Consider the following 11,110-nt stretch of genomic DNA (forward strand, 5'->3'; position numbering starts at 1 on the left):
AACTTTTGTTGAGCTTATTTTCTCTGCAGTCATCAAGTAGCACATTGTAGAAGATTTCAAGTTTAGAAATGAGAGTGTTTTATTAAATTACATATTTATGTTTTATTTCATTTAATAGCTGCGGTGCTGATTCAATTAATTCATATGGTATATATTTGTGAACACTAGTATAATTTAAGTTTAATTAGAAGAAAATCTTTTTTTTTTTAATTGTAGTAAAATGCAGAAATACTCCATCATCTTGTATAAAAACATATTCATTATTCAGAGCTGATCAATGTTTACAAACTGTCTCTCTACAAATAAGTCCTCTTTTAAAGCTCATGTGATGAAATATTTTGCCAATTTTGGCGCCCCCATGTGGACAAGATGAAATTTTTTTCTGACATGCCAAGGCAGTATCTTTTGCCCCATCATCTCATCCTGCTTCCTTTTGACAATTCAACATATCATTCATTGAGAATATTTGCTGTTTTCTAGCATGCTGTCAATCATCCATCTGAAACCTACCCCCTCACTGTTACAGGCATTAAAAAATACAATACAAACAGGTTCAGTCATGTTGCTGATAGATCGGTTGGCCTTTGTAGGTCATGTAAGAAGCATCTATTAATTTTTATAATTAGGTAAAAACTCCTCATATTGTCTTGAACACAAAATAAGGGCAATATTGTAGAAAAAATAAGCCAAAAATATTTGTTGTCTTTGGTCAACCTCTTAAAAACAGTTTCTTGTTGTTGAAAACTTCTGGAGGAGGGACTCTTCAGTGTCACACTGTCATGACGGACACTGTGTGGAAGCTTCTGGAGACAACATTGGGGCAGCTGCTGTGAGAGAAAGTGGCCATCAAGACTTTAGTGCCAGGTGAGGAGGCCATGATTAACACCTGCGTCTCTATCTTTTCACCGGGCTTTAGAAAAAACATCCTAGAAGAGAAAGAAAAGAAACCTAATTCTACTAAATTCCAGCCATCACAAAGACATCCTTATTTTTGCACGATAGCAAGTAATATTGAGAATGACTAAAATAATAATTTTCTGAGATATTCCAAGTCCCCTCAGCACAAAATAGTTGAAAAATATCCATGCTTTTGGCATTGATGGGCATCAATCATCATACAAGTCCTTTAACAAAAGAAGACATTGCGTTTGTTCTCGAGCCAAAGGAGCTGATGTCAAAGCAGTTTGAATGATTCAGTAATTGAATGTTCAGCTAGCAAAGACTGTTACATCTACTACTCTTCTACTACTTCTACGACAAGAATTTGAAACACTCTCAAACCAACATGGAGGTCAATATCTGCCACAGGAAAAATCAGATATTATGAATCTTTGAGGATATTCATGGTAAGCTGCAAGGAGGGATGTCTGTAGAGTTAAGATATTGGTTTAAATTTAACCATGAGGCTGAATGTGCCTGCTCTGACCCCCACTGTTCATCTAAAGGACTCAACGCAGATGAAACAACGATCATGTTCCTCCTGTGAAAGCAAAAACAAACCTGGCAGCATTCCCGGATCACATTCCTCCGACACCTTCCTCTGAACAACAAAGTGTCTTTTCTCTCAAGCCAAACATTGAAGAATGTGAACACCTGACCCATTTTCTCTTTCTTCTGAAACCTGTTATGTCTTCAGCATGTTATTTATTGTGTGCCTCTAAACTGACTTACCTGGCCTCATGTTTTCCCTCTAACAAGCCTGATCCCTCCACAGTCAGCACAGCTCCACTCAGAGTTTTGAGAAACGTGTTGATGAAGGAAACTTGTGCTGTGTGCTCGTCCTTTAGCTTGATGGTGTCCCCTCCTTCAATCTGTGGAAAAGCCAAATGATAATCTTTCAAAAACTGGTGACTTAGTGAGTTCATGATCCTGAAGTTAACGCCAGCTCCATAACCATGTACAGTACCGTTCATGTGTTATCCTGTGCACTGATCACAGTTTAACAAGCTGCTAACAAGAGAGATATTAGCAGCCTCTGTGAAACCCAAATCTTTCCTCTTCAAAGAAACAAGGACCATCTGATCCTTACATTCATAAACATGTAAAACAAATATGTAAACAGGAACACTGCATTTTAATAATTAAAAAAAATTAGATCAACATAACAAAAACATCCTTCTTCCACCTCCGTAACATTGCATGCCTCAGATCCTCTCCCTCCTCCTCTACTGCTGAAACTCTCAAACACGCCTTCATTACCTCCACACTGGACCACTGTGATAGCATCCTTTACAGCCTTCCCTCCACTGACCTCCAAAAACTTCAATATGTCCAAAGCTCAGCTGCCCAGTTCCTCACCCAATCCAGCTCCAGAGCTCACATCACACCCATACTTCAACATCTTCCCATACAGCACGAAAAATCAACTTCAAGATCCTACTTAAATCCCTCAATAACCTTGCCCCCTCATACCTGAACCACCTCCTCAAATGTCACTCCCCATCTTGCCGCCTCAGATCATCCGATGCCAACCTCCTGTCCCCTATCACCAAGACCAAGCACCGCACCATAGGGGACAGAGCCTTTGCCATTGCTGCACAAACATCTGCAACTCTGACTCTCTTCAATCATTTAAAAAACACCTCAAGACCTATCTGTTCAAAAAAGCATTCAACACATAACCTCTACCTCCCGTGCTATATAAGTCCTATAAATTATTAATAATTATTATTATTTTCAAATAAAATGTTCAACTATACAAACATAAAGCCTATTCTCTTTAGAAAATCAACTGCTGCTCAATACTTTTCAGCTCCAACTCCAAATCTAACATAATTCACTCGGATTCAGTCACTATGGTGTCCTTTGCACAACATGCAGAGAAAGTAGGGGAACCGGGAACTGGTGATATGATGTACAAGTTACTTTAACACATGGACCTGCACAAGGGTTAGTTTGGTTGTCTGCAGAGAGGTGGTAATGATTTAAACCCAGACGACTAAATGTTGTCACTTCAGGTCCAAAGAAAAAAAAACAAGATGGTGACGGAATGCAAGACTCAAAGCTTCAAAATGTAAGTTTAAAAACTGAAAAGCTATAACACTGTGGCTACATAGACTACTATTATATAGTGTATGGATTCAAGGTTAGTAGTTTTGCTTTTCACAATGTTAAGTTTGAACAAATTAAAGTAAAGAGGATTTGTATGTGATGCTCAAAAATTAGATACACAATCGCACCATCCTTCTTCTTATAATGTAAGTCAAACAAACATGGAGGATGGAGGTTCTTTCTGTAGTTGTTCTTCATTTTAAAAGAAGCTTCATCTTGTCATGATTGAAAATGATAACTGAGATGAATTGAGCAAAAAGGAGGCAGAAGAGAAAAAAAGAAAACAATAACACATGAGATATTTATGAGCTGCCTTGCCTCTGTTGTTATTTGTGGTGAGCCGATGCTGAACTCCTGAGCAGCCAGGACTCTTTTGTCTGCCCTTATGTCTTTCATCACCACCGCCACGTTCACGATGTCGTCACCAGCCAGGTGTGCCTCGTACTCAGAGGGAGGGATGGTGTGGTTCAGCTTCAGAACTGCAGAAAATGTGCAGGATGGAGGAAAGAATGAACAGATAATTGCAGATAATCTCTGGTGTTTGTGTTAAAGTTGTGAAGTGTTCGCCTCCTCACCTTCCCCGGCCTTTATGTACACTTTTCTGCGTGTTTTCCAGAAGCTCTTCTGTGGGCTGTTGTTAAACTCTTTAAACTGAGCGTTGAGGTATTCCATCAGGACCCTGGAGCTGTTCGACTGGTTTGTGACCGTCACACACATGATGATGCTGTCACCCACTGTTGGCACCCCGTCTATGTCCAGAGAAACCTCAAAACTTTGTGAAGGCCCTTTGGGAGAAAGAAGGTAGGGATGTGTGAGTGGTCTGAAATGGCTTCTGGATAATCTCATGAACAAATACAACATTTTTACAAGTGAAAGATAAATTCTGCTATTGTTACAAACTCTGAAAGGTTACATGACAGTGTCAGTACTTTGACATATTGTATTAACAGCGACAGACCACAAGCATGAGGAAATCTCTTCCAATTATGATCTCTTTTCTGCGTATGAATGCAATTTTTTATCCAAGGGACAAGGTCATCAAATGGTTTCTTGTTTTATTCCAAGTGATTTTACCCAAACGGCTGTCTACATGCTGAAAAAACATCCCTGTGAAGAGCTTAAGAGGCATATGGCATACTGGAATAACAGTAATTATGGAGCACAATACAACAAAATATGACTTTAATGTGAAACATTCCTTTGTAGAAACCAATCCTACTTGTTCAGGCACATGATTAAAGCTACAGTCACAGAAAGCCCCAAACTTTAGTCATGACCTCAGAGCCTGTGTCTTGCAGATTCAAAGTTCAATGAAATCACTCATAATGCTATTCAATCTTTGATGACAAATGATTACAGGAGAATGGACAGAATTCAGTTTGCTCATAAACTGGAAAGTGTTCTTAATAAGAAGGAGGGTTGATGCCAACTTAATAGTTGGCTTTGATAAAAATGTAGATGGTAACCAACGGGGCAGACAATCTGCGACTGCCTGAATGATCTCCATGAGGAGAAATGTGCTGTAATTGCAGAAATTATGCAAATTCAAAACACATGCTTCAGTCTAAAAAGTACAACAGCAACAAGTGCTGGTGTCCACATGCCAAAAAGGATTCTGACGACAATAGGAATCTGAAAATTAAACCTTAGATAATTGCATTGTTATTGCTTTTGCACTGTTAATACCTTTATATAACTAATAAAAGAGTGAGGCCAAAACAGTGAGTTTAATGACAGTATGAGAGACATGAAAGCTTACCTGCTACACCTCCCATTAGACTGGACTGTGCAGTACTACATGAAGAACCAAGCTCTGTTGAAAATGTCAGACAGTTGTCAGAACAGAAAACATTTGTCGACAGATTTCCAAAAAGATAAATGAAGACTTTTGGACTTGAAAAAGGAACAGGCTTCTCCAGAATACATGCTGTGAATCTATTAGATGATCTGTTCACATGAAATGGACCAAGCTCTTCTGCTCTATCGATAGAAAAGTAGCGCTTATCTCTTTTCTTTGATTTATTCAGTTACTCTAAATGTGCCCTCTGCAGAACGGCTAAGAAATGTTTCCAGATTGACCACAGGAAACAAAGTCTGAGCAAACTGAGGGAAGAATCTTTAGGCTGACATAAAACTCCAGTTACATAAGCTATAGAGTTAGGGTTAGGGTTATGTTTTCGTTCCCATTCCTGAACTGTTTCTTTGTCTGTTATCCTTTACTTTCCTGGGTGTGTTCTTGTCGTGGACAGATCAATGAAACAGGAGGAAGCCTTTGACAAGAAATGTGAAAACATTATCCAAGTAACATCCAACAATATCTTCTTAAATGTCACTCCTACAGGTCAACAACTCCACAAGGGACCTTTAAGTTATAGTTTACATGATTTCCTTAGGTATTAGTGTGCATATATGTTTGTGTGCATGAGTATTGAGGCGTTAAGATGCTTTCCACACTACTGACCATTTGTGTTCATCATCATGATAAGTGGTTGCTGCCCTGTAAAACATCAGAAAACAGGAGAATAAGTTTAAACACACACGGAGAGACGAGCAGTGGGTTGAGATTTTCTGTAACAGACACTGACCTCTCCTAGCGGTGTTTCTGACTGTGCCTGCAGATTGATCCCCTGAAGGAGGAGAGACAATCAAAAGGAAAACTTCCTCACATATGTAATACATGACAAACCTCACTCATGATCATCACATTGGTACCACTCTGACTCTTTGCTGTGAGACAAAATGCTTTTCAAAAAACCTATGATGTACTACCATTCAAGTTTAACTGCAGTGACCACATGAAGGGTAAAACTAAGAAGGATTCATTTAAAGTGTTTATAATCGTCAGTGAAATGGTTAATAGGTTTATATTGGGTAATACTTAAGCCCGAAAGTCAGGATTTGACCCTTAACCTTAAAATTGGTAGGACCCTAAAGTAGACTGTAGTTACTTCACATCTTACAAATTAGTTTTTACATCTTTGTTTTTTCTAAAACGTAATAAATAAAACTCTTGAACTCTCTAACATACATGAAAAAGTTAATTCATATCCTTAACTCAGTTTCAGGACACTGTCTTACTTTTCTTTCTTTTATACGTCGGTGTCAGATTCTCAGGTTTGTCTGAGCCCATACTCTTGGTGTAGATCAGCTGTCCCACTGCCTCAGTGTCCACCGTCCTCCCCACCACCAGTCCATCCCGTACAACCAGACGGATGATGTCGGCGTCAACTGAAGCATAGATGAACGAAGCGTCAAAGGGGGCAGTGAGGTGATGTTGCTGGACAGCAAGGACTGGGCAAGGGCCACAGCAGAAGATCCCTGCAGAGAGGATTCATTTATTTGTACACAAGTTATTAGTATTACATTATCTGTGACTGAAATATTGTTGTCCAATGGTTAGGAAGTAAAAATAATTTCAGTTTGAAGCCATAGATTTTACAAATAAGCGATGTTGTCACCATGACATTGCACATTAGTTTGATCAATGAAACAAAGCCTCTTTTGATGTTTCTAGGTAGCTGATCAGAAATGCTCAGTTATTGGACTAAAATAGCTAGGAGAACAAGTGGAACACTTTGATGGTATGTTTTTTAAAACAAACGCCATATCATTAGTTAATTCTTTAAAAAGAATCACCCAAAAGCAACAACAACTGTAATCCGATCTAAATATCATGCTCAGGAGCTGGGATTAGCTGCAAGATCACCTTGCAGCAGCCACCTGTCACTCAATGAGACCACACCCCTAAATATGCATAACTCTAAACCTTAAAATGATTTGACAGGTGAGTTATAAAAATAAAGGCATCCCTAAGCTGTTTACTTCAACACTGAAATAAGGCACTGAGACAAATACTTTTATTTGTCAAGTTGTACACATATTTAAATTTGCTGAAAGGTTCAGCATCTACTGAAGATCAGCTCACTTTTGGAGCCAGCCTCTAGTGGCCACTCAGGGGACTGCAGCTACATTTTAGTATCATTTTTTAATCAGCTATCCAGCATTTTATAGAAAGTACTGTTTGGTTGGAGCCAGAATAAAACAGGGACCAACCTGCACTCTTCTCCTGGGGGGTCGGGTCCACCACCTGCCAGCCATCAAACCCAGAACCAAGGTCTGGTCTCCTCATCCAACACTCCACCCAGACATGGAAGTTCCTGTAAGTGGACATACAAACAGGTAATGCTGCAAAAACACATCATACACTATGTACCCCAATGCGTTAGGCTCTTAACTCTGACATGCATATGAGTTATGATGATAATCATGACTAGTAAGATAAAAATACTCCCAAGTAAAGTAGGACTTGCATGTTCCACTGACCAAGAATTGTTGGCAGACAATTAAATACTGCACTGAATATAAAAACCTAAAACTCTAGTTTTTATGTAAATTGTATATCATCTCAACAGATTAACAAATGCAATACAGACTGTTTATAAATTGAGAATTAGGAAACCAACCAGATGCTGTCCTTTGAAAGGTTGAGCTTTTCCCCTGTGCTGGTGTAATATTCTTCTACTTTCTCACTTCCGTCTCCATCATGAGCTGCATTAAAAACTGTCACCACCCTGGAGGGAATCCCCAGCACTCTCATCACTGGAAAACAGCAGATACACAAATCAAGACCAAAACTGCCAATAACACCAGAAATGGTGATGGTGATGATGATGATGATGATGATGATGATGATGTTGGTTTTAATGCCAAAAAAGGTATCCATCTCGCACTTGAAGGAATAATCACGTTATATTTTCCCAAAATATCTGAATTGATAACAACAAAACGGATATTAAAATATATATGGAATCATAGGATAAATTACACTGTCCTTTAGCTTACATAAACCCATCTTATATGCTTTTATGGGGTCCTACTTTAATGAAACCTTTTTCTTGTTTTGTATTTCTGTGTCCACTTCCAGTTTTATTTGGTATGTCTTGCCTTGTGTTTCATGTTTCTGTTTGTATAGGTCATAAGTTATCTTTGTTTGTCATCCTTGTGTTGTTTATCAGTGATTCTTAGTTGTATTGTATTGTCATATTTTGTTCCCTTACTCCTTTTGTATGAAGCCTTTCCTGTTTTATTTTCTACATTCTTCCTCCTTCAGGCCTTGTTTGACTTCCTGCCCCCAGTTTAATAACTCCCCATAGTTTCACCTGTGCCCTGTGTTCACACCTTTTGCCTCGTTACCCAGTGTGTATTATATTTATCTGTTTTCTCCCCTCTGTATCGGTTTGTTGTGTGTTCTTTCCTGTGTTCCTTGTGGATCAGTTTGACATATTGACATATTGGAGACTGTCCAAATAAATTCACTCATTCTGTTGACATGAATACACCCTTAAGCCCCTTGAGTACCTGTACAGAGAACAGCAGCAAAGACCCAGCACTGTCCATAGCGTACAGGGCTGCAGTTGGAAGAGACCCATTGGTGCAGGATGTCAGCACTGCCGCTCCACTCTGTAGGATTCACACCATGCTTGTAGCTTCCCTGCCACTTCCCCAGCAAAATCCCCAGGTCATCATTACAGTTTACCTTGAGCAATAGGAGACACATTGAAGGTGTTTTAAGGGCACATTTTTGAGAAGTGCATGTTTGAACATAATTAGCACACTGTATTTGTCTCTCACCATTGCACAGAGCACCCTGCTGAGGTACACAGGGTCTGCTCGGTGAATTAAGTCTTGGTTTTTGTCTCTAAGGTGCTGCGGGCTGACCTGCAGGAGCTTGAGACATGCGTCCAGTACCCCAGGCTCGTACTGCACAAATGGAACAACACTAAAGCTCTGAAGACTTCTTCACTGCGAGTAATGTTGTGATTGAACATGATCCTTTTATATGTGTTAATGTCACATACCTGACCAAACGACCAGGGCCGTCTACAGATGTTTAACGGGGTGCCCATGTAGATTAACCCATAATCACTCTTTATGTACTCTTCTGTTTGGACATCAAGTGGCATGTACACTGGGTCATCTAAAGAAATCAGTGCAACAGTCAACAATCCAGCACACTTCACCTCTGCCTGTTGACACTGTGGCAAAAAATGTTAGCATTCAACATCCCAATTCTTTGGAACTGATTTAACTAGATAATTTAAAAAACTGTGGACAAGAACAGAGATGTATTACTTCAACGGACCTACCTTTGAACCAAGGGTTACAGAGCAGGACAAATTTTCCCACTACGTAACTCTTTCTGTACTGTTTGGTCTCCACATGGAGGAGGAGGTCGTAGAGTGCCACTGAGGATAGAACTGGGGAGCAGATGTGGATGGTGACTGACTGAGGATTCATGTCACTCTGGTAGATTTTTGCAGTCCATCTTAGGGGGTCAGACCACTCATCAGAGAACTGGACTCTAATCCTCTCTGACATATCGCCTGTAAAATTAGGAAAACATTAAAATACTTTATTAGTGGCCACAATTTCAGAGCAAAAAGTCAGCGCTCTAATACTTCTCTTTGTTTCATGCACTTCTTTTGGTTATTGGACACTGTGGGATTTCAGACTATCAATCCTTTGCTCGCTTCCTGTTCCCTCTCTGATTTGTTGGCCTGATTGGACTACCTTCCCAGCCTTAGACCCTTGTCTGCTTCACCATACCTCTTGAACATTGACTTTTCGATAAAATAACTGCTATTACTCATCCTCTGTCTGCGTTTGGGTCCACACCCCTTTGTTCCTAAAACCAGGCGTAAACAACCCTGATAAGTTCCATCATAAGGAAATGGGAACTTGAACTTGTTGCTCAATTCAATAGACTCTGGCAGCTACAGCCTGACATTGTCTTTTATGACCTGTCATATATCATGGCCTACCTAAAGTATAGCAGCAATGACATTACAGAGAGGCTTTAATGACTACCCTGTTATGACAATGATGTGCTGCAGCTCAGTGTTAGACTCAATGGTGTTTGGACTGGAAGGTTGGTGGTTGGTGGTTGGTGGTGGTCTCAAGACAAAAAAAAAAACATAATTTAATGCAACCAGGGAGTATTAAACAAACTATTTGACTCTCTTGCTCAATCCTTAAAGTTTTAATAATCTGCAAACCTGTTTTCAATCTCCCCAAGGCTTGAAGAAAGTCATGGGAACAATTTAAGGGCTGGTGCTTGAAGCATAAAAGCTTCCTGACAGGATCAGATAATATGCGTTGGACAGCAACCATGGTAAGAGAGATGTTGACCACTGGAGGCATTTTAGGCTTGAAAGCTCCCCAAACCAGTTTTTTATTCTGAACCTTCTGAACCTTTACATGTAACAGAACTCACCAGTAACAGTGTCATTACCTGACTCTCTGCCCCTTCTTTTAGCAAACCCTTTTCCATAGCCTCATTAGCCTCGGAGCTGAGGCATTCAGACCTCCCAGAGGAACTTCTTAATCTGGTCCACAAGGACCACCACAATCAAGATGTAAAACCATCAAAGTAGCAGAGCAAACTTTTGGAGTTGGAGCTGTAGGGAAGGTTTGAAGCTGCTGGTCATAACAGACTAAATGTTGCTGGTGATGACCCAATGAGGCCTTTTGTTGCTTTTGAAGGTTCAGACTCAAGCCTACTCAAATTATAAGCCAGACAGATAAACTAATGAGAGTGAAATTGTTTCAATCTTCCCATTATACCTAGCCAAACCTCCAGGACCAGGCTCTGGATGAGAGGATTCCACAGGCCGTCGAACATCAGGGTGATTTTGAACGGTTTTCCTCGTCGCACCACCAGGTGCGTTTTGCTGAGCCCCTGAGTCTCATGGGAGATGTGGTTCTCATGAGCCTCATAGTTGACCAGCTTCAGCCGGCACTGGTCCACGTCAGTGCCTGGAAAACAGATAAGGTAAGATGATAACAACACTGCCATCCAAACAGTTTTTAAAAAAAAATCTAAACTATGTAAAAAAATAAAGAAAGAAAAGAAAAGAAAAGGGGTTGATTCAGAAATGACACTCTTAAACCAGAAAAGTTGAGCAAGAGCTGAAATAAAAAAGGAGTCTGGCATTATTATTTTAACACAGCATGCATCAGAAAAATAAAGGTTTGCTTGCAGCCAACAGACTAGAAAACA

The 11,110-nt window shown here is 39.9% G+C and overlaps 1 protein-coding gene across 1 annotated transcript; it reads right to left on the minus strand.

Moving 5' to 3' along the window:
• Positions 1 to 237: 237 nt before the first annotated feature.
• Positions 238 to 10,906, minus strand: LOC117822129 (protein-glutamine gamma-glutamyltransferase 2-like). The gene is made up of 15 exons (XM_034696777.1): positions 10,675 to 10,906; positions 9,198 to 9,434; positions 8,910 to 9,028; positions 8,683 to 8,811; positions 8,410 to 8,587; positions 7,515 to 7,650; positions 7,105 to 7,208; positions 6,130 to 6,369; positions 5,637 to 5,678; positions 5,513 to 5,548; positions 4,811 to 4,864; positions 3,627 to 3,836; positions 3,370 to 3,530; positions 1,672 to 1,811; positions 238 to 926 (listed from the first exon to the last, which is right to left on the minus strand). Exons 1-15 carry the CDS (start codon positions 10,904 to 10,906, stop codon positions 770 to 772), a joined length of 2,175 nt encoding a protein of 724 aa, XP_034552668.1. The 3' UTR covers positions 238 to 769.
• Between the last annotated feature and the right edge of the window lie 204 nt (positions 10,907 to 11,110).

This window comes from Notolabrus celidotus, chromosome 11 (genome assembly GCF_009762535.1).
Source record: "Notolabrus celidotus isolate fNotCel1 chromosome 11, fNotCel1.pri, whole genome shotgun sequence".
NCBI lineage: Eukaryota > Metazoa > Chordata > Actinopteri > Labriformes > Labridae > Notolabrus > Notolabrus celidotus.

Coding starts and splice junctions, on each gene's coding strand:
- LOC117822129 (XM_034696777.1), bottom strand. CDS start 10,906: ATGGCAGTGTTGTTATCATCTTACCTTATCTGTTTTCCAGGCACTGAC. Junction 9,435..10,674: donor GGTCCTGGAGGTTTGGCTAG/GTATAATGGGAA, acceptor CTAATTTTACAG/GCGATATGTCAGAGAGGATT. Junction 8,588..8,682: donor GCAGGGTGCTCTGTGCAATG/GTGAGAGACAAA, acceptor CTATTGCTCAAG/GTAAACTGTAATGATGACCT.